Below are 25,732 nucleotides of genomic sequence, written 5' to 3'. Positions count from 1 at the left end.
GAGAGCAGAAGCTTCTGTCCCTGTGGAGTTTGGGTGCACTGCGCTTCCAGCACGTGGATATGTTCACCAACCCAGGAGTTCTCCAAAACCCCTAGTTTGGGGATTTTTATGGAGGCCTCATCACATAGGCACGATCAATCATTAGCTCAATCTCCAGTGCCCTCCACTTCCCAGAGGATAGGGATATGAAGCTGAAAGTTCCAACCTTCTAATCATGGCTTGATTGGCCTTTCTGGCAATAGCTTATATCCTGAAGATACCCAGGAGCCAAGCCAGAGTCTCCTCATTGGAACAAAAGAGGCTCCTATCACCCAGGAAATTCCAAGAGATTTTGGAAGCTCTGTTAAGAAACAGAGTCAAAAATCAAGTATTAGAACAAAAGATGCTCTTAGAGCTCTTATCACTTAGGAGCATCTTTTGGGACATAACCCTTTTGAGAAACAGCAGGTAATTGGGCATGTGGAGGGTTGGCAGTCAATTAAACTAGAGAAGGCAGTAATCAAGAAGAGCCTTGGGGATTCAAATTAAGGGAGAAATGATGGACTTGTTAATAAATGGTGTTCGGATAACTGAAGAGCCATATGGAAAAAAGATAAAATTGAAATCGTTTTTCACACCATATGCTAGTATTAATTACAAAAATGAAGCCATAAAATACTAGAAGAAAATATAGGCCTCAGTAACTAGGAATGGTAAAACTTTCTTGGCTCTGACTCAAAATCCAGGGAAAGAATTAAGAAATTTGGCTACTTGAATCTAGTCAAGCCTCTAGCTCTAACTACCAGTTTACAAGAAATTTAGGAGATAAAAGAACCAGTTTAACGACACCACAGGGCGCAATCAGCAAAATCTAGAATATGGATACTTCTGCTTTGTGAGTGGTTTTCTTTAACAATTAAATGTAAAAAAAGGAGGGAGGGGTATTTTTGGATTAAGAGACTCAAAAGACACATTAACTGAATGCAATGTGTGGATCTTGTTTGTACTCGTTTTTTAAAAAAACTATTAAAAAGGCAATTTTGAAACAAAATTCAAACACTGTGTGGATAATTGGATAATTCTAAAGAATTATTAATTTTATTAAGTGCAATAACAGAAGTGTGTTTATGTTAAAAAGAGGCCTTACATTTTAGAGATATAGATTGAACTATTTACAAATGAAATGGTATGATCATTGATATTTATTTACTTTAATCCAGTAAGATGTGTGTGGGAAATAAGAGGTATAAATGAAATTAAATGGTATATAGATTAATAATTATAAAAGTTGGATGATAAGTACATGAGGACTCGTTATACTATTCTTGTTACTTTGGAGTAAATCTAAAATTTCCCAGAGCACTGATGGCCTTTGTGGCAGGAGAATGCCAAGATAGGGTGCTGCCAAGGAGGTTCATAGTGATAAAGGACTGAACTCTGAGAGTGTCATTGGAGTGGAGGGGAGGGTCTAGAATTGGACAGTATGAAGGAGATAGAAGTAGTAGAACTTGATCTAATAAATAATTGAGAAGCTAAAGAAACAGGAATCAGAGATTGTTGTCAGGTTTCAGGCTTAGATGAGTGGCTGCATGTTGGGGCCATTTACCAAGCAAGGCAGTTCAGAAGAGCTTAAAGTTAGGGGTGAAGGGAGTGATAGATTCCATTTCTGACAGATTGCATTTGAGGCGCAGTGTGGAACATCAGAGTTTAGAAAAGAAGTCTGCAGTAGAGATAGTGTTTTGCCGATTATCAACTGCAGCATAACTTCCATGGAAACGTGGAGTGTAGGCTCAAGAAAATGCTCCCTTTATGAGCAGGCTCTTCTTACCAAATTAATAAATTACTATTGGGCTGTTTTAACATTAAAAGAACAAAGTGGCTTAAACTGGGAGAATGATATAAGAGAATAAAATAGTGATATACGATATCCATTCTGTCCTATTTCCTATTAATTTCCATTTTGAACGTGTGATAGATATTCAAGGTTTAAGTGCAGGATTTTCTTGTTTCATTTTCTTTCCCCTAATAAAGGAGTTTTCAAGAGAACATTAAGGCTTTAATACATTGGGGGGTGGGGAGGAAATCTCATGTGAAAGATAAAATCTTACTTTTTATTTTTTACCTCGTTTATTTTTTTTCTTCTATTTTTTTTCCATGTTGTCTACAGTATTATGAAAACTGAAGAAAAACATCAAAACCATCTAGATCCAGGGCCACAGTTCAATTTTCTGTATTTTTTTCAATTTTCTGTCCTTAAAACAGCCAAGATAGTGTTAAATCTTTGGGTTGACACATGTATTCAGAAGGAGCCATGGAGATACTGATATAATAAGTTTGTGTTAGAGATTGACTTATGCCTGGGACAAGGCAAAGAGAAGAAAACTCAGTCCCTATGATATTTGTTGCTGGGGAAGCATCAGGCCATCTGCTAGGTTCTAATAAAACATGACAATAACATTTCGGTTTGAAGCACAGAATGATTTTCCAGAGCAAAATTCAAGTTTGTCAGCAATTGAGGCTCTTGTCGGTCTTTTTTTCTTTTTAAGATAATGGTATCTTTAGCATTTATATTCAAATAAAAAGAGAAGGATATTAATACCTTTCCTGTTCTGTTCTGGACAGAACAGGAAAGGTATTATTCGCAGAATCTTGTGTTGACTGCCCATTTCAAACTCTGCAGACTGCCATTTGAAGCCTCCATAATTTCGTTTCACCCAAGACCACTTAAATCAGAATTTTGATGGGTTGGACTCAGGCATCAGTTTTTTAAAAAACTTTCCCCTGGTGATTTGAATGTGCAATCAAGGTCAAGACCCACTGTGGTTCCAATATGAGGAAGGAAAGACAGCAGGGGCATTTGGATTATCTATGGTCAGAATACATGTGAAGAAGCTTTTCAGAGCTTCAGGTGGCAGCTATGATGTGTGTGCATGTGCGCCTATGTGTGGGTGTAATGCGTATGACCTCTCTCTGCCCTGGCTCACAGGTGAACGCCGTGCGGGTGTATGTGAACAGCTCCTCAGAAAACCTCGACTACCCAGTCCTCGTCGTGGTTCGCCAGCAGAAAGGGGTACTGTCCTGGCAGGTTCCTCTGCTCTTCCAAGGACTGTGAGTAGGTCTTCTCCCAAACACTTCTACTACATCGGTGTCTTTCAATGTCCTAGACCTTAATTGGTCTTTTCCCTAGGGAAAGGATAAATTTCACATTTGGAATGTTGACATTATGCGTGCTCATCGCAAACACTCGTTGTGTTGCATACCCTGGCATGCTCAGCTCTGTTCAATTCTGTCCTCTTTGAAGTTCAGATAAGCTATTTTGCCTAGATTTGTAGCACCCGGAAGAACTGTATCCAGGATAATTCTATCCAGGATTAAATAAATGTTCTGTAGCTCTTGGTTGGTTAGCAGGCCATCCACCGAGGACAGAGCTAGGCCCAGCAGTTGACTTAAGTGAGTAACGCCTCCTCCGTTGTTCAGAATGCCCACCAAGTGTGTGTTCTTGAGTATTACTAAGTGATAGGAGCTGGGGATACAACAGTGAAAAAAAAAAAACCAGAGTCATTGTCCTCATTGAGTTTATATTTTTACAGGTGAAACTATCGAAAGCATTACAGCACTGTAAGAAAAAACCCAGAAGTGCATATAGACATGGACATATACTTTTAAATTGTTTTTAAAAGTTGAAGAATTTGATAATTAAAATACTGACTCTGAGAGCCTTGACTTGGACTCTGGGGCTTTCTTTATGCTCCATTTAGCAAAAGCTTAAAGAATGGTAAAATGGACTCTCCTGGTTGTTTCATCAGGACAGTTTCTCTTTTATAATTTGATATTTTTCCTCCCTGAATTAGGAGGATGGTTTAATGTAATGTAGATACAGCCTAAGTGAACTGGTCATCCAAAACAGTCTTCACTTCCCTGTTATCATGTCACAGAACCCTACATCCAAAACACTGAATCTAAAATCACTATTAATAGGTCCAGTCTGAAATTTAAAATATAAGGACTTGAAAACAAATTCGAGGAGAAATGAAATGCTTCTTTCCTGCTTGTTCGTTGAGCCTGTTTCTCATTCTTACTGGTTTTTTTCCCTCCATTGGCTGCTACAGATACCAGAAGAGCTACAACTACCAGGAAGTAAGCCGCACCTTATGCCCCTCAGAAGCAACCAATGAAACAGGACCACTGGAGCAACTGATATTTGTAGATGTAGCATCCATGGCACCTCTGGGTGCCCAGTACAAACTGCTGGTTACCAAGATCAAGCACTTCCAGCTACAGTAAGCAAGACTCACTGGGGCCTTTCTCTGTTCACTCGTCTTCTCTTCCTGTGCTTGTGCATGCTCAATCTAGCTTTCTTCCTTACAGCTCAGCATTCTAGAAAGAAATTATCTACTTGGCATATTGTCTTAACACCTTCAGATCTCTCTTGCTTATAGCTGGGCAGCAGAGCTTTATATTTTCTGTGCAATAGGGAGGCGGTAGAGGACTAGTGCAGAGAAGGAGGGTGTTTGACGTTGTAGGTGTGTCTATTCTTGGGGGTCTGTGTGAGGGCCCTGTCCTGTCTGCAGTCCAGGTAAGAGTCACTGGTGACTGGGTACTTTCGTATTACTCACCAGTGCCACTCTTCTAAACGAAGTTCTTTTTTTTGTTTTAAGGAAGACCTTAAGCTATTTTTTTTTCTATCTTTATTGCTATTCCAGTTTTCTCCTTTCAGGTTAGGAATGTATAGAGTTAGAAAATGATAAAGTATATGATTTTGTTCTTTGTGCAAAATTAATGACTATTTCCTCCTTCTCCTTGCTCTTCCATCCTTTGTAACAAAATCAATTGGAATACACCATCTCAAATTGTTTATATTAGAGGTGGAATATAACAAATTCGTTTGGCAGCATTGTCCCCATTGTTCTCTCCCTGAGGTTACTCTTGTAAGACATCGTGTAAATCTGTGTGTAAATTTAAACAGAAAGACTAAGGTTATTTCTTAATAAGGCCAGAAACTTCAGGGAGTTTTCTGCCCTATCCTACTCCAAGCTCAAGGCTTTTTAAGGGTCCAAACCATTTCCTCCCCTCTCAGTGTTTTAAATAAAGTTTGAATGAAAATATTGTTGAATTAGTCATATAAAAATTAAAATTTATACTCATCAAAGCATCATTAAGAAAACAAAAAGATAAGCCATAGATATAAAGGGAGAATATATTTCCAACACACATAAAGATAAGCCATAGATATAAAGGAGAATATATTTCCAACACACATAAAGTCAAGGGGGTTCTTATGCAGAATATATAAAGAACTCCTACAAATCAATAAGAAAAAACAGGCAAACTCCTGGATGCTATCCCCATTTACCACCTACCCTTCTGTGGCTCTGGCTTCTTATAGGCAAGAATCTTGTTGCCTATGAGTCTGGGCACTGCACCAGGTGGGGGCTGGCACCCAGATGGATGCAAGTCTGTATGGCCAGACACAGGTCCAGACCCAGCTTCATGGAACAAATAGGTTTTCTGAGGCAAAAATGAGGAGATCTCGGAAGCAGAAACTGTACTTGAGAAAACAATCCTGTGACCTGGACCTCTCACTAGAACTTTGGGACAGAGACAGAAGAATCTCAGAAGGGTAATCAATGTTTATATTTACCTGAGGGGGTGGGAATATATTTTTTATATTTATATATGAATATTATTTATTTTATATATAAATTTATATTGTACTATATATTCTATATTACATAGAATATATGTCATAAATATATAAATATAATATATTATAAATAAATATATATAAATAGACTCAAATATGCCCAGTAAAGACAAAAAATGTCATTTTTAAAAAATGAAAACTAAATATATGTTGCTTACAAGAGTACAAAGTTAGTGTAGTATGCCAATATTATACGAGATACTCCTTAATGCAAAAAGCATTATTAGAGATAGACATTTCATATTTCTAAAAGAATTATTCACCAGGAAGACTTAAATTTAAAGTCTAAATTGATATGCACCTAGTGACATTGCTTCAAAATATACAAAACAAAAATTACAGAATGAAAAGAAAAACTGGACAAATCCACATCCTTCGAGGAAGACATGTCTACAGCTGATAAAATAAGCAGACCAAAAATTTTAATCAGTAATTAGATAGAATAGGCATTGGCAAGCTATGGCCTATAGGCTGGCCATTAGATTTTGTAAATAAAGTTTTATGGGGTCACAGCCCTACCCACTCATTTACATATTGTCTGTGGCTGTTTTCTTGCTATAATGGCAAAGTTGATTAGTTGGGGCAGAGACATTATGGCCATAAGCCTAAAATATTTACTATTTGGCCCCTTAAGAAAAACTTTGCCAATACCTGATATAAAAGAGCAGACAACATGATTAATAAATTTGAATTAATTAATGTATTTGGAAAACCTCATCCCAAAATGATGCCTAATTTTTTTCAAGACCACATGCAACATTTACCAAAATTGTCGAGCTCTAATACATATCGGTAAATTTCAAAGGACTAAAATCCTTTGTATGGAATTGATATAGAAATAAACCACAAAATGATATATAGAAAACCACAAATGTTTAGAAGTTAAGTAATCTGCTTCTAAATAACTTATGAGTCAAAGAGGAAGTCACAATGGAAATTAGAAAATATTTTTAATAAATTATAATGAAGATATGGCATATTCAAACTTTTAGGATGCAACTAAAGCACTGCTTAAAGAAAATGTATAGCAAGTATATATGTTAAAAAAAGAAGAATGCCTGAAAATTACTGTATTAAGTATCCATTTCAAGAAGTTAGAAAAAAGAATTGAAAATCAAACTCAAAAAAAGTAAAAGAAAGTAATAAGAGTACAAAAAATGAAATAGAAAACAAATTGACAGTGGACAAAATGAACCAAACTACAAGCCAATTATTTGAAATGACTTCTATTATTTTTATACCTTAAAAAAAAAAAAAGACAGGCAAGCCCACTGGGGAAAAAATAGGTAAGAGACTTGAACAGACACTTCACTAAAAAAGCTATCCAAATGGTTCAAAAACACAATTTCATTAGCTATCAGCAATACAAATTAAAACAATAATGAGATTTCACTACACCTACCAAACTGCTATAATTCGAAAGGACTGACAGTGCTGTTCCACTCCTAGTTACATACCTAACTCCTAGATATATATTGTTGTATTCATTTAACAGAACATTACACAACAATAAAAATGAACAAACTGTTGCTATACCTACCAACATGGAAAAATCTCACTAATACAATGTTGAGCAAAAGAAAGCAGACACAAGGAATACAGCCTTTTTGCTTCCATTTATATCAAGTGTAAAAACAGACAACTGTACTGTCATGTTAAACATCAGGATAGTGGTACCTTTAGGAAGGAAAGAGGAAGTACATGGTTATGTTTGCCTGGTCAGAATTCATTCAGATGCATACTCATGACTTGTATTGTTTTCTATGTGTGTTATACTTCAGTAAAAAGGTTAAATTTTAAAAAATTAGGATATTTAAACATAGTATATACTACTTTTTTGCAGCTATTTTTCTGACTAGAATATTCTGTTCTATGATAAAGTGCTCCTTGAGTTTTTAAAGGTAGTTTACAAAAAACCTGTAGCCAATAGAGTTGCTAATAGGAATCAAATGCTTATCTCAGTCTTCTCTACATCCCTTGACCATGTATACCCATACAGACAGATGGACAGATGGATGAATGAATGGTCAGAATGATGGAGAATTAGTCATAGCATTTTTTCCAAGACCTTCCATTAATTTTGGCATAGAAAAAGGTGACGTGATAATTCAAGAACAAAGATTCACCTTACCTGCCCCCCGCCCCCATCACCAAAGAAAAGGCAGGAAAAAATTCCCTAGTGGATAAGATCCACCCAGATCAATTAAATCAGAAGGAGGTTTGAGCATTCATGTATATTTTCTTAAAGTTTCCTAAGTGATTCTAATATTAGCCCAAATTGAGAATCACTACATTTAAGCAATTTCTAAATATGGTGCTTATGTTTCATTGTTTTAATAATTAAATCTATTTATGATATTAAACAATATGAGAATTCATGGTTTCACATTTGAAGGAGGTGGCAGCACATTAGTTGAACAGAGGGCAGTTTGAACTTCAGAGAAGCCTTGCCTTTACTGATTGGTCTCTGTGTCTTTCACTTGTCACTGTCACCTAGAGGCAGTGTACTTAAATTCTAGGGCCAGTTTTCTGTGAGATTAGTTAGAGCCTTTGGAGAACTGAATTCTGTGAAATTAAAGTTGTAGATCACAACTCTGTGCAAGTGTTAATGAACGATATGCACGCTGATGACACTACAAATTTATTTCCTCACACTGTTTTCTGTTCCCACCTCTTATACTGTGACTTGATCTCAGCAATCAGACTTTCAGAGGTGAATGCACACAGTTATTAGCGCTTTTATGAGAATAAGATAAGCCTGAGAAGTGAAGATTTCTTCCTGCCTCAGCTCTGTATTGTCCCACACCAGCCTTGCCAGTGACCCGGAAATTCAGAGGATGATGGTAAAAGGCAAGAGCAGAGGATTGTAGTGAGATCTGGACTCTAAGTTTTGAGAGAAACACTAAAGAATTAATTCAAAATTCCTAACATTGCAGTTGCTGTTGTATGTTTTTTAGTGGCAGACTAGAAGGTATATGAAACGTATTCCAGGATTTTTTTTCTAGAATCATAGGTTTTCAGAAAGGAAGGTTTTAGGGGGATCTAATCCACTCATTTTATTTTTACAGATCAGCAAACTGATACCAGAGAAGTTAAGTGACTTGTCCAAACTCACATAGCTAGGGAAGAACAAAATCGAGACTAGATCCTACTTTTCTTACTCCCAGTTCTGAGTTCTTCCTACTATAACATGCTATTTCTACTTTCTGTTTAAAATTGTCCTCACAATTTTTATATTGCCCTAAATACGTTTTTTAAGTCCCTGAAACGTTTATTTATTTAAGTCCAGCTTTAAAAATAAAATTTTGCATTAAAGCATTACTCCCCAATCCACCTCCATACACACGTATATACAGCTTTGCCACCACTCATTTTTCTAAACTCCAGTGCCCTGATGTTCAGTGTTTTAGAGTGTGTTGCAGAGTGTGAAGTTGCAGACAAGGAAAAGCAGGAGGCTGTAGGAGCAGGCAGACACCTGATCATGGGGTGGGAGGAGCTTAGAAAGGGTGTTAAGAAATTTAGGCAGTTGTGATAGTTGTGTAGAGAATGGATTTGAAGAGGACAAGAATAGATGCAGAGAAATTAAAACACTGATGCAATGGTCAAAATAAATTATAAAAAGATGAACTGAAGAATCTGGAGGTAAAACTGACAAATTTGATTGGATATGAGGAGTAAGGAAAATGGGAGAGTCAAGGATAACCTTCTACTTGTAGACAGAGGTACCACTAAGAGAAAATGAGAATTTTGAGGAGGTAGGGAAGAGATAGTATGTTCACTTTGGGACATGTCAAACTTGAAGTACTAGTGTCCAGCAGAGTATTAGATATATACCAGCATGATGCTTAGGAAAGAGGTCTGGGTTACAGATAGCAGACTGGTAGAAACGCTTCAGGAAGACTAGTCTACATAGTGCCTGAGGTGGAGTTATAGGAGATAGGACTGGACAGGCAGTACCGAATCATTTTTTTTGAGATCTTGTATGCAACACGAGGGAGTTAAGACTTCATCTTTCAGGTTATGGGAGCCACTAAAGGATTTTAAGCAATTAAATAACGTACAGATTTGATTTTTAGAGATGACTTTAGTTGCAATGTGGAAGATAAACTGGAGAGAGGGGAGGGTAGAGACAAATAGGCCAATGAAAAGATATTTGAATAGAGAAAAATATAAAATGATTAGAGTCTGAATATGGTATAGCAGCAACAAAGCCGTAAGGGATAAAAAGAGTCAAGTAATGTATATATATATAGAATAATTCAAAAATTCAACAGATATATGTGGCAGAATAAAAGCTATAGTCCTACATGAATACTTGCAGGCTTCAAGCTTCCTTTAGCTTTCTATGCAGGGATCTTGAGTCATTTTTTTTTTTTTTTACTTTACAAAAGTATTCTTTTATTTGTATATAGATAAATCCATTTAGATGATATATGAGTCCATAATAAATCTATCCACAAATTATAAATAGAATTAAAGATATACATTCTCTACATATTTATATAGATAAATATTGATAATGTATATATTTTTAATTAATTAATTTAATTTTTATGATGATATTGGTTAATGAAATCCAATAAGTTTCAGCTGTACCTTTTAACAGTAAGGCATATATATGTTTACATTATGTGTTCACCTCCCATAGTTAGATTACTTTCTGTCACCACATATTTGACCCCTTTTACCCCATCTACCTCCCCTCTCCCCTCTATCCTCTGGTAACCACTATTGAGTCTTTGTTTTGAGAGAATTTTGAGTGAGATAGTTCACTTACCCTGCTGTGAGAAGTAGTAGACTTTTTGAAGAAATGGATGAGTGAAGAGACTTTTATTTATTTATTTTTATGCCTACAGCATTTGGTCTTCCTAGATGGTCTCCCATCCAAGTACTAACCAGCCTAACCCTGCTTAGCTTTCAAGATCAGACTAGATCGGGCATGTTCAGGGTGGCATGGCCATGGAGTGAAGAGACTTTAAGACCATTTTGCTCTGTGTCGTACTATATAATCACCCTTTGTTATTAGGGGGTATACTACAGTAATGATTTACATTGCTTTTCAATTTTTTTTCTTATTGGATGACATATCAGGCAAAGACTGTGCTTCAGGTAGGAGCAGGTGCATCCAGCTTACTTACAATTAGTAGGACTTGGTGACTAATCAAGTGTGGGAAGTGATCAGAAGGAAGGAGTCCAAGATGACTCTGACAATGATGTCCGAAGTCTGGTGAGGCTTACTGACAAAGAGACATAGCGGGTCAGGATCAGGGGAATGATAGCACATTCCATTTTGATCTCGTGGAGTTTGAGGTGTTTGAGAGGCAGTCAAGAGCAGAAGGGATTAGCCCCTGTGACTGGAGCTCAGGAGATAGCCCCAGGCTGGACATGGACACTTGAGTTTCATCAGCATTTTTGTGGGTTTTGTGGCAGCTGAATACATATGTGATTTTTATGTCAATTGTATAGGAAGATAGATTAGGTAGGTAGGTAGATAGATAGATAGATAGATAGATAGATAGATAGATAGATAGATAGATGATAGATAGATAGATAGATAGATAGATAGATAGATAGATAGATAGATAGATAGATAGATAGATATAATGTATGTGGCTAAGGAAAATGAGGTCAAAAACAGGAGTGTGGGTAACATTCTCATTTAAGGAATGGTCTGAGAAACAGAAACTAAGAGAAGCTGAGTAGGCATAGCCAGATGTGTGGGAGAAAACTAAGGAAAATTGGTGTCACAGAGCCCAAGAGAGGAAAGAGTTTCAAGACAGAGGGAGTGATTGTCAGTGTCAAATGTCACAGACAGGTAAAGTTACTGGATTTAGCCATTAGGAGATGACTATTAGGGAGATGGTGGGGAGTGGAAAGACCTGATAGCCCTGAGGAGTAGAAAGAATGAATGAGAGATGAGAGCAGAATACTCTTTTAAGAAGCTGGTTTGTGGAGGAGAGAGAGGATGTAGAATGACACAGAAGGAGAGAAATACAGAGAAAAGGGAGGAATTTTGTTGGGGCGTTTTGTTTATTTATTTTGAAAATGGTTGAGACTATAGTATATTTATAAACCAAGGGGTAGAAAGGCAGATAAAATTTACAAGAGAGTTGGATTTTGTAGAAGCAAAGTCCCAGAGAAGGGAAGAAAGGGTATGATTTAGCACATGTGTGCAAAGTTTATACTTAGACCAGAGTGATGAGGTGGAGGTTACAGAGGACGAGAGGGCTGGTGGAAGGGTTGTAGTAAGCAAAGGGAGATCATGACAGATGGCAGTAAGTAGATAAAAGGAAATGATATTCTGAAGTCCATAGTCCAAGTGAATAACAGGGTATAATTTCTTTTAACAATAAAGTAGGGATTTTGAATGCCCATTGTGCTCTGTGCTAGGGCTTACTATCATAAAATGAATAATAGGCCGTGAATCTCAGGGTCCTCTCTGGTGCTCACCTCAAAAACTACTTAGCTTTTGTCCCCGGCTCTCTTTCCACTTTCCCTTTCTTCCCATCCCCCTTTCCTTTTCTTCTGTTTTATTACTCTCCTGCACATATTTTTCTTCTCTCTCTTTACCTTACCCATGGGCCTCTGTCTTCCTTTCCTTCTCCTGTCTTCCTTATCTACACACCCATCTCTCCTGACTCCACCCATTCCTTTTCTCTTCCCCTCTTCTTCAAATTAGCCAAAACAAAGGAACAAAGTCAGTTTTTATTTTTATTATATTTATTGAATAAACATTTGTTTCCCGTGTTTAAAACAAATAAAGTGAAATTTTTATACTTCTTTTTCTAAAACTAAAGGTGTACATGAGTCTCACTTAGCTTTGTTCTGTTGATTAATGACCCTTGATAAAATAATCCTTCCCTACCTCTGTCAAGGCTCATGGAGAAGGAAGCAGAACTTTTCATCTGTAACAGACATGTTTATTTTGCACACACTGTTGACTCTGTGAAAAGAGAGGACTTAAATGTGATCATCTTAAAGAACAAGAAAAAAAATGAAAACCTCAAAAAATTCATATCGATGTCCATACATTCTGTGTTACACCTGGAATTCAAATGATAGAGGGGAATAAAAAAACATATTTCTGGCCAAAGAAAACTGGTTACTTCTGGAAATCTTATGCTGTCTGTTACTAGCCAAGAAAATCAGTGTTCTTTTTGTTCCCTTGACCTGGCAAGGAACAGAAATGAAGGCCACATGTTGCCCTAGTAACAGACGACACTCCCCACATGAAGAGAGCTCTACCTAGCCACACACAGTGCTGTGGGTCCTCACTCTGGCCATAGAATCTCAGGAGCACAAACATAACTGACACCGACTTTGGCTTCTTTAGGTGACCAAAGGCCACAAGTTTGTAACAGTGCCTCAGCAGAACCAGTCCTTGACACTGAAGATGATTTCTGTTGAGACTGGATGTATAAAAATTGCTTCTATTACTAAATTCTGAGCCCAGTCTGCCAACAGCCTAAATTGTTGTTCATTACCTTTAGAAATAGTTTTTGAATTTTATGACTTCTCAACAATACCTCCAATTATAAACTTTGGCAAAAAGCCAAAGACAGCCCTTACAAAACTATAGAGAGGACCAAAGTTGTCTTTGTGTTTTCCAGTCTCTTGGACTGTTTCACATATGTTCGTTTCAGACAGTGCTCTATGCTACAAATGTATGCTTCCCACAAACTCCTCATACTCTGCTTTCCTCAGTGCTGGATTACTGCTGTCTTTCACAGGAGAATGAAAATACCTAATAAGATAATTCACAATAAATTACTAACTTGAGAGAAAATAACTCCATTATATTCATTTATTTGGAGGTACTTGCATTTTAAAGGAGTGCCTTAAAAGGAAATGCCAAACCCAAAGAGGACAAAATCTTAGAGGGGAATTTCAACCCAGTGGCAGGCAACTAGGGAGGTACATGGGGGGCAGGAATAGCATACTCCTATCCCTAGAGACCCTCCCGTGGTGATCATCTACTAACCACATTTTTTTTAATGATCTTTTGCCATGGATACATCAAAATTATTTTGATGAGTTGTCTTCATTATCTACAAAGACTTCAAACCTTCTTTTTTTCCTCTCTTCACCTCACTTCTGACACCTAAACCCTGTGCTTGATTGTAAAATCTTAAGAGAATCCAAAGGCAAAAGTGTCTACAAAAATAAACAAAGTACTTGTATAGGTATGACTTCATGGGCATTTAAAGACAGAAAATTGAATCCCTTCCCAGTTTGATCATTCTTGAAACCACCAAATTCCCATGCAGTTTACTTTGTAAGTTTGAAGAGACCAGACAGTACTTCACAAATGATTAGCCTTTTCTTGCACCCAGTTTCAGAGGGCTTTCTTTTAAATAATTTCTGCTTGCTAACTTATGCTTTTCTCTCACTTTTCCGCTTTCCTCTCTCCCATTTACATTTCTCAGGACAAATGTTGACTTTCACTTCACTGCCAGCCCCTCTCAACCTCAGGTAAGTGAAGGGGTTCAGAGTTATGGTTCTACCTGATAGTGTTACCCAAAGAAACCATGGTAACAGGTAGAGTCAGCATGTGGTGTTGTCCTTGATCTTTCACAACTTAAGATATATTTGTATTTTTGGAATGTTATTCATGCTACTGGGATTTTGGACACAACATTTAATCTTATCACCGGAAATGGTGTGAAATGGGAGACATGACATTTGTTTATAGACATTCCTTCTCTCAACTTTCAGCAAATTGTGTACCTATTATGTACCAAGCAGTATTAGACTGTACTAGGTGCTGGGGATAGCAGGGTGAAGAAGAGAGAGATGCAAATTCTGCCCTCATGAGCCTTATAATTGGGATGTGGTGAGGGAACAGAGAGTGGAAGGCCAACACTAAACAGATATACAAATAATTAATTGGCATGGAGAAATAATAAAAATAAGATAGATTTTAATTTCTACAGTGTTGTGGGTAGAATAAATTAGTTTCTCCTGTCATAAAGAAAGAACAGGAATACTGACAAAAATTATTAGAAAAATTAGAAATTTATGTTGTGCTCTCCATTAAGCCATAATTATAAACAGAATAAAGACATGAAAACTGTGATTAATTCAGGCTGCTTTTCTGGTGACACTTCTAGCTATCTAACTTCCTTCCCCCTCTTCCCTCCGCCCCCCATGGCTTCTGAAAGAGTTAAAATTTATGCAATAGTTTAAAACAGATTTGCTTAATGTCCTGATATTTATTGTAACTCTTCTGCAGGCTGTAATACAGCTTTGGCCATAAATGGTTACTTAATTTTTGCTTTGGATATGCTAAAACTGGGATTAACATGTTATATGGACACTATTGTGACACTATTACAACTGCCTGTGTGATGATAAATATTTTCAGAGAGAAAGCCATGATTTGTAGTGTTTGCCCATTTCTGTGGTGTAAATACCTTCACCAAGGCTGATTTCGTGCTGCCAGCATGATGTCATTGCACACAGAGTTGGGGAGAAATGTATACAATTAGCTCCCCAAAACTGTATGAGCCCGCTCTCACATCTTTTAAGAGTTAAATTTCTCAGTGGTGAAAGCCTCTATAGTGCATATACACTGCCACCCAGTGACAGAAGAAGACTATAGACTCACAACCCATTTCCCTCAACATTTATTGGCCACTTAATTCATGAAATATTTGAAAGCACTAATTGCTAGGTGCAATGAGAGATATCTAGAAAGGGAGGAAAAAACTTGCACCCCAACTTCAGAATGAGTACAGTCTGATAGTCCTGTGCAGAGCTATAGTTAATATGATATACTGAATGTTAGAATGCACTTTCAGTTTGCAGATGGAAAACCCATTGTGATTATATATTGTGGCTTCCTTTTATTTAAAAAGAAAAAAAGTATGTAAATATTAAAGCCTAAGTAGTGTATATATAAACCCCAAATTAGGGTAAAATATACTTATAACAAACTAATAAAAAACAAAATAGAAACTTGTCGATATCTATGAAAGTCTTACTTTAGTATTAACTATTCTCATTTTGGCTTGAACTTTATATCCTCTTCAACTGTAGAAAAGCTTTTATATTCCTACAAACTCACTCAAACTATTGCACATTTTCAGATAACCTTTATCATCACTGTCTGCCTCTGTTCTTGTAAATAGAAACAAGTTATAGAAACTAGGCAGGTAATCGGGACCCAGGATGGTGATTTTTGGCCTAAATTCCAGCCATTGCTTTGGACGCTTGTTATTTGCTTATTTCTGATAAAAGTAAGTTAACAAGGCAAGAGTCAAACACATTTATGTGGGGTTTCTAGTAATTCAGAGGTAAATAAGTTTGATAATATTTTGGCATATAGATAAGGCTTCAGTAGATGTCTACTGCTTGCACAAAACCAACTCCTATATAGGTATACATGTGGTGAGTGCTCACTGTTGCTAAAAGTAGCCACAGTAATGGTTTTGAATCGCAAGAGTTGGTTCCCCTAAGAACCAAGGACACCTCTTGGGAATTCCAGAGGATTCACCTTTGGAAGAGGCCTGTATCACATGAATTGAATCAAGCTCCAAAATGAAAGCACAAAGTGAGGTAGGTTCTTGTGAGTCTTGCCATCTGTTAAAAGGCATGAACAGACTTCTAAACAGCAGCGTTAATGACACTCCTTAATCTTGGAATTTTTTTTTTCCTTCCATAAGAAAGCTTTGGAATAATGAAAAACATTATATTTTTATCTCTCTGGTTCTCAGAATAAGGTTAGTAAAGAGGATGTTGGAATACAACATTAAGTTTTAACATATTTTGCCTCACTTTAAAGCGATAGATTTGTCAGAGTCCTCAAATATGTTTTGGTTGGTTTCCTCAAAATTTTAATCACGTATTTCATGTCAAGTTTCTCAACTAGTTACCTTATTTATAAGTATTTGGCAGAAGTGCCCTTTCTTCATCATTAGCAACATGTTTAAAACTTAGAGTTAATAAACTTTTTGAATGGATTTACAATCTAAGTAGGTGAATAGTATAACCTGTTTCTATTGTAAATTTTTTCTGATTCTGATGATATTTGAGAAATACTTTTAAAGATACTCAGCCTGCCCAAAATTGTGAACTTATTTCAGAGGGCTAGATATAAGCCTTGGTCTTTAAATGTTGTTTCACTATATTCCAGCCAGGAAATAAATTCTTTAGCAAAAAGTCTATGGGGAGGATGGGTCCAGTGCTAACTCTTGCCTATGGGAAGGTGATTAAGATTCTTGAAGAACAGGCTTATCTGCTTGTCAAAGTGGAGCTTTGTATTTCAAAATGACCACACTGAAGTAAATCTAGTTTCATATTCATCCTACATATTCCTAATTCAAATGTTGGAGGGTCTTCTTAATAGAAACTGAAATAAATGTAGCAAAATTTAGTTGAGAAAGAAATACCATGGCAAATGAAATGGCAACACTGTGTGACATGGCTACTTGTTCAATGTATTCCGAATATCTGGCACAGAGCCCTGCAGAGAGCAGTTGTTCAAAATGTGTGAAATGAATGACTAAAGGAACTAATAGAGGCTTACAGGGATTTGCATCTGAACGTTGTGCCTAATATTAGAAGAAAGAGTCCTATTCATATGAAAATAGTTTAAGTTCATGGTTTTAACAAATCATTTCTTTCTTTTTCTTATTCTCAGTATTTTCTATACAAATTTCCTGAAGATGTGAACTCAGTTATCATTAAAGTTGTATCTGAAATGGCTTATCCATGTGCTGTTGTCTCAATCCAGAATATCAATGTGAGTCTTAATCACTTGTCAAACTTCCATTATATTGTCCCAGGATAAATGAAAGAGAAGGGTGAAGGCCATGTCTATCTACCTCCCGTAAAACTGCTAAATAGTAAGAACAGTACCTTGTACACACAGTAGGCAGTCAATGGTTGGAGACTTTGATTTGGGGAGATAGAGAATACTTGATGCTTCACCAAAATAAACAAAGGGAGGAAGAGGCAGGGAGGGAGGGATGATCATGACAAAGTACAAGGAAAACAAAGTTGTGGACTACAGGAGAAAAAATAGGAACCTATCATTTGTTCTAAGTTTTAAAATGACAAAAAATGTATGATTTCACTAGTATGGGAATAGAAAACAAAAATTAATAAAAGAAATAACAAAACAAAATAAAACAAAAACTCATGGATAGCAATAACAAAATGGTGGTTACTAGAGTAGAAGGGGTGGGGGAGGGGTCAAATATATAATAAAGGAAACTAGACTTTTGGTGATGAACATGCAAATAAAGTATACAGATATCAAGTTATAATGTTGTACACCTGAAATGTATATATTATTAACCAATGTTACCTCAATAAATTTAATTTAAAAAATATTGCAATATTAGGCCGTTTTTAGAGTCTCATAGGTGTTAATAAAAAATGGAAAGGTGTCATAAACTTTAAGACAACTGTTCAGTTCTCTTTGATATAAAGTGACTTTGACTTTAGAGGACAAAGCACCAAGTTTTAGGAGACCTTTCACGACTGTTCTGGGGAAAACTTTTTATGGTTTATGGCTCAGTAAGGAATCCCTTTTTCTGTAAGTGTGGTATGACATGATATGACACTAGCGAAGCTTTCCTTTTTATCTCTCATGTACATTGCAGTGCCCAGTATATGATCTCGACCACAATGTGGAATTTGATGGTGTCTATCAGTCCATGACCAAGAAAGCTGCCATCACACTACAGGTGAGACATCGCTTCCGTGGTCACTATTGTCAATGACAATGTGCAGTTTATGATCAGTTTACTTACTAGAGCAGCATTCAAAAGGGATCGCCATTCACTGTGTGCCTCGGACCTCTTTCCTTTCTGACTGGTTTTGAAACAAAGATTGCTATGTCTGAAATCAAAGGTTGGGTGATGGTGGATAATGCTACTCTACCAGGCACCCCATATCCCCCGGGGAATCTTGGGAACCCCGCTTGCAGTGAGACAAATATCTGACAGATTGCTTAGAGAGATAAGGGCAGAAAATTTCAATCTTCTCAATGGGGGATGCCAGTTTAGGGTAAAATTTATCTGATCTATTTAAAGCAATTAAACATAGTCTAATAATAATTTGTACAGTAATAGTAAGCAAAAGAGAACTTCAACTCTGGACAGAATGGACAGGTTCAAAGGAATACAAACCACATAAGTGCAGCAGTTTGTCCTTTTGGTATTTGTAATTAAATTATTATTATTTTAATGGTAATTTTACAGCAAAAATATACATACATGTCAGCATATTTTCTAAGAAAACCTGTCCCCAACTTTGGGGTGGTATTTACCTGAGGTATCTGCGATTTGATCTGTTCTCTAGGGTAACGTGATACTGTTTACTGAATAACAGCAAAGAATGAGAGCTTAGTTATCAGACCTAAAAACTTCTATCGGTTTTAATCTTCTAGTTCCTCAGATTTAATAGTCCAAATATCTGCTTTTGTTTTTAATATTTATTTCTTCCTTACCATCTCAACATTATGTAGTCCCAAATAAAAAAGGTCAAAAAGATAACCATAGTAGGGAACTCAGATTTTACTTAATCCAGGACACTAAATAATGAAGCCCAAAGCATATTGATACTTCTCTACTTTGAATATGTTTGGTAATAAATTCTTACTTCTCTTTTGGGCCCATAGATTCACACTTAGCCCGTTTTCTCAGTGGACTAAACATGATACCAGAAATTTGGGGATGATAAAAGAAGACAGAGATGTAGAAATAGAATAGACCTTAAAGATTATCTTGTCAACCATGCTTCATTCATGGAAAAGGAAACTGGAACACGAAGAAGCACATTTAGAGAAAGTCAAAGCCAGGACTGTAACTCAGGCCTCTGACTTGTCTCTGCCTCCCTAAACTATGTATTTAACTGCTGACTATATGACTTTTAGGAAAGTCCTTTATCATTAACTTTAAAATAATAAAAACTTAATAAAGTGAATTTAAAACTACTTTAAAAAATAAAGTTTATACATTTAAAAAACTTAATATACAAGTATTATTAAACATAGGCTAATGACATATTATTTATATGGTGCCTATTACAATTTTAAGCACCGAAGTGCGCACAAAATAGATTGAAATTAGAATAGTGCATCTATTTAATTTCTTGGATGTAGCAATTATTTTATTGTGGCTAATCTGGAGTAGATCGTGATGGGTATGTGAAAGGCCTTTCTAAGAAGTTAGGAGGCAGGAGTGAACTCTCCTTTTCTTCTTTTTCCTCTTTCTTTCTGCCCCCATTCCACTGTCATGGACTCTCTCCCCTCTTCTATCTTTCTTATCATAAGAATATAAGAACATATAAGATTGTTATGTCTTATGCAGAAGAAGGATTTTCCAGATGAGCAGTTCTTCGTGGTGTTTGTGATAAAGCCTGAAGATTATGCTTGTGGAGGATCTTTCTTCACTCAGGGTAAGAGATAGTAAGAAATATTTGACTACTTAGAAAAACCTGACAGAAAGGAATGGAAGGGAAGCCAAAAGCTCACTTTAGGCCCTTCTGGCCATTTCTAGTTCCCACTAAGGGAGGGTTATCAGCAGTCACTTGGCAAGGCAGTCTGAGAGATTCTTCAGAAAAAATAAAGGGAAGAAAATGATAGATCCAAAGATAGTAGTGATACTACAAAATGTCACTTAGTGCATTTCATCTTTTCCAAATCTTCTGCTCCTTCAGACCATGTGAGGTTGGCGCTTTACTCAACAAATATTTGCTGCTACAAAGTAATGATTTTATACTGTAGACCAAGGTTCATTTTCCAAGATCAGTTTGGCAACCAGAGGTAATAGTCACTTATATTTATCAGTAGTCATCGTTTACACAAGAATGTGCAATTCTCGAATCCCGTTGCCAAAATTGTACCTTGCAAAAGAGTAAGAAAGCAAGGTGAGACAACTTATCTCAATGTTGTGTAAGCTCTGAGGCATAGTACCACTGGTTGTGGGTAACTATCTGGTTATCCAGTAACTACCTAGTGAATGGGATAGGCTGCTGATTGAAAACACAGACACCCAGCAGCTGATGAGCCATATGTGATTATCACAGAGGGTGTTTACTGTTGGTTGTAACATGGTTCCCATGGTACTGAGGTTAAATTTCTGCTTGTGTATTCTTTAATCTCTTAATTACATAGCACTAGAGTTTTGCTAATGTCTGATGTTCTTTGGTAAACTACAAGCCCTTTGATAACTGTTTAAGAAAAAAAAAATTTTCATTGGCCTGAAAATGCAAACCAAAAGATGAGGGAGCTTCCTGTTTTTGAGGCTGTTTTCTTCAGGCGTCTGTGGCATATTGGGCCACACAGATATCAGGGGAAGGGTCAAGCCTTTTTCATTTAAGAAGGGAGGCTGCAGTCTTGTTCTTGTCAGTTAGTGCTACCAAAACACACCAAAGTAAAGGCCAAATCGAAAGTTTAACCAAAATGGGTATTAGATGTTTGAAGGTTTGGGGTTAGGTTTCCCTCAGTTCTTGCTAAAAGAAATTTCAGCAACCAGAGTTAATTTTGGACAGTTTTTGAACAACTATTCACTTGAGAGGCCAAGAGCTTAGGATCTGATCCATTTTGTCTTGTTCTTTGCCAGAAAAGAAGAACCAGACCTGGAATCTACAACGAACAAAGAACCTTAAAGTGACCATCGTCCCTTCCATTAAAGGTCAGTATTGGCTCTAGAACTCGGTGGAGAGATTCCTGTGTCAGGAAGTCAGTTACATAATTCAATACTAATAGCATCCTTCTGGAGAAACATCATAAAACAAAAACTAATGTTTACTTTAGAAATAGAATAGAAAATCAAAGCAGTTTGTTAAATCCCTTCCAGAAGGAAAGGGAACTCACTTATGAAGTAGCATACAGGAAGCCCCTTCTCAGCTTCCACTGAGAAGTCACCACTGTGAAAGGCAGCCTTTCGTGGATAATGTCTGGGTGATGTCCAGTGGCTTTGTTGCTTTCAGTGGAGATTCGCAGGACTGAGGAACGGGTATGATGGAGATGAGCCCTTGAAGCTGTCCAGTCTCAAACATGATCCTCTCTTCTTCTGAGGACATCCCGACTAAAGTTCTTTCTCTTCCCTCAGAATCTGTTTTTGTGAAATCCATTCTTCTCAGCTTCCTCATCTTTTTCTCCTTCTATTTGGGATGCCTGCTTATTGCATTTGTTCATTATATCAGGTAAGTCAAGAGTTTCAAGAAAGATTAATCCTCTTTACCTATGTTTGCTTAGTAATTAGAGAATTAGACTTTATAACCATATTGACTGGATTCAAATCTACGTCAGCCACTAACTGTGTGACCTTGGGCAACTTGCTTAACCTCTCTGAGTTTTAGCTTCCTCATCTGTAAAATTAAAGAATAATGTACTTCATAGAATAGTATAATTGCAGCATTTACGTCAATGTTCTGCAAACAGTAAGTGCTGGTAGAGTGTTTATTTTAGCAGGAATAATCTTAACAGAAGTTAGGTATTAATAGCAGGAATAATAAGCTTTGATGCTACATTACCAGGTGTTTCTAACTGTCATAGCATCAATTTTCTCTCAAGGGACATCCAGTAAAATGTCCCTTGAGAGAAAAAAAAAAAGGAGATAATCGTGCTGTAATTTGACCAAGGAGATTTCCCTTCTCAAGAATTTGGAGCCCCTAATAAAACGAGCTACAGTTTGCCTCTCTCAGCAGGCCTGAACTCTGAGAATTCTGTATTTGTTGCGGTCTGTGGGAAACAACTACAAAAGAATGGCAGGAGGTTTACAAAAAACACATGTTCTTTCTCCTCTTGAAAGTGTAAAGAAAACAAAAGCCAGCATAGAGCTTTCAGACTATTGGGCGAGATCTCGCAGCTACTACAGTGATACAGCTATCTCAGTGATACAGGCCTACCTCTGACTCAAAACATAACTCCCTTTTGTGACCTTTATGAAGCTTTTCAGTCGAGAAACTAAGTTCAAAAACCCTGGGATTACCATTGGTCATAGTGGGGACAATCTGAGTACAAAACAATTGAGGAGACTAATGAATTATAAATCAATGAGAAAAACAGAAAATCATGAGTCCATATTGATGAAAGAAGGAAGGACTGACCTAAATACCTGCAGATATACATCCAATTAATTCAACAAAGTTACTAAAATCAGACACACATTAGGCAAAGGAGTCATTAGCAAATATTGACAGCAGAAAGGAGGATTTTGTCTATAGCAGAAGGCCAAAAGCTAACGTAAATGTGGAGAAAGTGCTGGAATTGGAAAATCATCATCTTGCGTAGGTCGAGTTAAGAATCATCAGTGGATACTAAAACTAAGAGGAAAATTGGCTGAGGATCAAGATATTTACATAGCCTTAAAGTATATCCCCACAAATTACTTAGTAGTTATAAGGAGAAAAGTAGTGAAGAATCAGACAATTGACTGGTGATCAAAATTAATATGACCGAGGAAAAAATATGTATATGTGTGCCTCCAGATGTGACATTCTGAGAAAGACACAATATCGCTTATACAGTATTCCAACTAGAAATGCTTATTTCGAATATAATCTTTAAGGAAAAATTAGACAAACTCAAAACGATGATCATTCTATTAAAACATGTAATAAAAGACAAAGAAAGGCTGTGGAAGTGTTCCAGATTGAAGGAAACTAAAGAGAGATGACAACTAAAGACAGTACCTCATCTCAGACTGCATCTCTTACTAGAAGAAAAATATGCTATAAAGGACATTATTGGGTCAATTGACAAAATTGTAATACAGAAAGTAGATCAGAGAAGAGTATCATATCAATGTTAAGTTTGCTGAATTTGACAACTATACTGTAGTTATATAAGAGATTATCTTTATTCTTTGGAAATAATTAGGCATAATAGTTCATGATATGCAGCTTACTTTCAAATGGTACACACACACAGAAAAAGAGAGACAGAATGAAAACAGGGTAATATGCTAACGATAAAGGAATCTAGGTAAAGGGTATACAAATGTTCTATATTCTATTCTTATTCTTACAACTTCTCTGTAAAGTTGAAGTTATTTTCACATTAAAAGTTAAAAACAAAAAACCCTATAGGCAAATATTATACCTGGAAACTATATACATTAATTATCAGCTCAGTTTATCAGGTCATAATCACTAACATTTAGTAAGGACCTGCTCTGTGCAGAGCTGTCTAAACAGATTATCGCATCTAATGCCGTAAAACAATGGATACCAGTATTATCACCATTCAGCAGTTAAGGAAATTGAGGCATAGAAAAGTTAGCAATTTAACCAAGAATTCAGAGCCAGTAAATGAAGGAGCTGGGATTTGAACCCAGGCAGCCTGGTTCCAGTCCTGATCAAGGAGGCTAGACCAAAAGCCTGGCACCCCAGCATGGATGTAATTGTAAAAAGGTCCAAAAAGCTCACAATTTTGACTCAGATGAGCTTCAATGTCATGGAAAAAGAAGTTTGTCTCTTCTGCCTCTCTTAGGAAGACTGTCTCTACTCCCGATGTTTTAGATTTTAGAAAATAGGATTTCATGTCATTAGTTAGCTAGCATGCATAGTCAACATACAAACAGACAAAAAATTAAGTTAATGGGTAGATATCAACCTCTGTAAAGTTGTCATTCAGCCTACTGAAGTGAGCACAGTTTTTCAAAGTTGTGGTATAAGGCTCTGTTGAAACCTCTAGCCTATAAGATTATTTTGTTACAGTCAATGGCACAAGCAGAGATTCTTTCCAAATATAGACAAACTGAAAATAAAAATCTGGAGACATAAGAACCATTTGGCATTTGATATAAGGAAATAGACTGAGGAAAAATGCTAACAGAACTCTTCCTTCATTGAACTAAGCAGAAATAACAAAGTTTTCTACAAAACCAAATGAGGCCAGTCCTAGAGCATAATGCCATTTGTCCAGTGAGTCCCCTGTACCTTGTTATTGATACAGGTGGGATTTTCAACACATGCTATTAGATCAGGATGAAAACACTGGTAAGAGAAATGGCCCCTGCCCTCAGGGAGCTAAGACTCCAAAACGTCTTTATGCTGTATTGGCTTGAACATATGACCAAACACCATTCCCTTCCCATCTCCTAGACCCAATTTATTCAACAAGTATTTATGAAGCCTTCACAATGAATGCGCAGACCCTGGGCCAAGTGCCACACACATATTCTCTCATTCATTCCTCTCAACCACCCTGCCAGACATTGAGTTCAATGATCCTGAGTGCTCGTCCTTCCCTTCATTCTTGTATTAGTCATTATTGCCACAATAACGTTGCATACAGCAATAAATATTTAAGTTTTTTCACAAATCTATGGGTCAGCTGGATGGCTCTGCTAATCTGCACCAGACTCTGAGATCTCAGCTGGGTGTAGTCACAGAATGCAACCAGCTGGCAGGTCATCTAGGAAATGGCTCTTCTAGACTACCCTCAGCTGAACTTGATTTCTCATCCCCCAGCAGGTTAGCCCTGGTTTGTTGAATCTCCAAGAGAGATAACAAAAGAGTGCAAGTCTTCCTTAAGATGTAGGCTCAGAAGTGGCACAGTATCACCTCCCCCTCATTCTATAGATCAAAACAAGTCATGAGACCAGTCTGGATTCAAGAGTTGAAGATATAGAGTCTACCTTTTGATTGAAGAATACAAGATGAGGTATAGCCATTTAGCAATCACTCTAGCATAATCTCATTTACTTTTTTTCTTTGCTCACTGGAGACTGCCTGCCTCCCTTTAGCTTTGTAAATCACTGAACTCCTCTAATGAAAAATTTTATCAACTCTGAAACCTAGGGCAAATGCGAGTAAAGCCTGTTAACATAAAGACACAATCCAAACAACCATCACCATTAATTTTCATCACCTTTAAAAAGAAGCCCTGAGTTCACTAAGATTACAAGATAAAAGACCAATAACAAAAATCAATTGTATTTCTATATACTAGCAATGAACAATTCAAAGATAAATTTGATAAAACAATTCCATTTACAATAGCATTAAAAGTAATAAAATACTTAAGTAATAAAATACTTTTAAGTAAATTTAACCAATTACATATAAGACTTGTACATTGAAAACTAC

General features: G+C 36.7%; 1 protein-coding gene across 1 annotated transcript in view; it reads left to right on the top strand.

Moving 5' to 3' along the window:
- The window catches only part of SIDT1 (SID1 transmembrane family member 1), a 77,390-nt gene that overhangs the window by 19,003 nt on the left and 32,655 nt on the right, over positions 1–25,732 (top strand). Inside the window, exons 3-10 of the mRNA XM_011355444.2 lie at positions 2,966–3,087; positions 4,089–4,259; positions 14,110–14,155; positions 17,325–17,426; positions 18,292–18,375; positions 20,002–20,089; positions 21,256–21,327; positions 21,748–21,841. Of these exons, the coding sequence (XP_011353746.1) occupies positions 2,966–3,087; positions 4,089–4,259; positions 14,110–14,155; positions 17,325–17,426; positions 18,292–18,375; positions 20,002–20,089; positions 21,256–21,327; positions 21,748–21,841 (779 nt within the window). The remainder of the gene's footprint in view (positions 1–2,965; positions 3,088–4,088; positions 4,260–14,109; positions 14,156–17,324; positions 17,427–18,291; positions 18,376–20,001; positions 20,090–21,255; positions 21,328–21,747; positions 21,842–25,732) is intronic.

Source organism: Pteropus vampyrus, unplaced genomic scaffold (assembly GCF_000151845.1).
Source record: "Pteropus vampyrus isolate Shadow unplaced genomic scaffold, Pvam_2.0 Scaffold1, whole genome shotgun sequence".
Taxonomy (NCBI): Eukaryota; Metazoa; Chordata; class Mammalia; order Chiroptera; family Pteropodidae; genus Pteropus; species Pteropus vampyrus.
The sequence above is the reverse complement of the archived record's forward strand: the minus strand, read 5'-3'. Positions and strand labels throughout refer to the sequence as shown.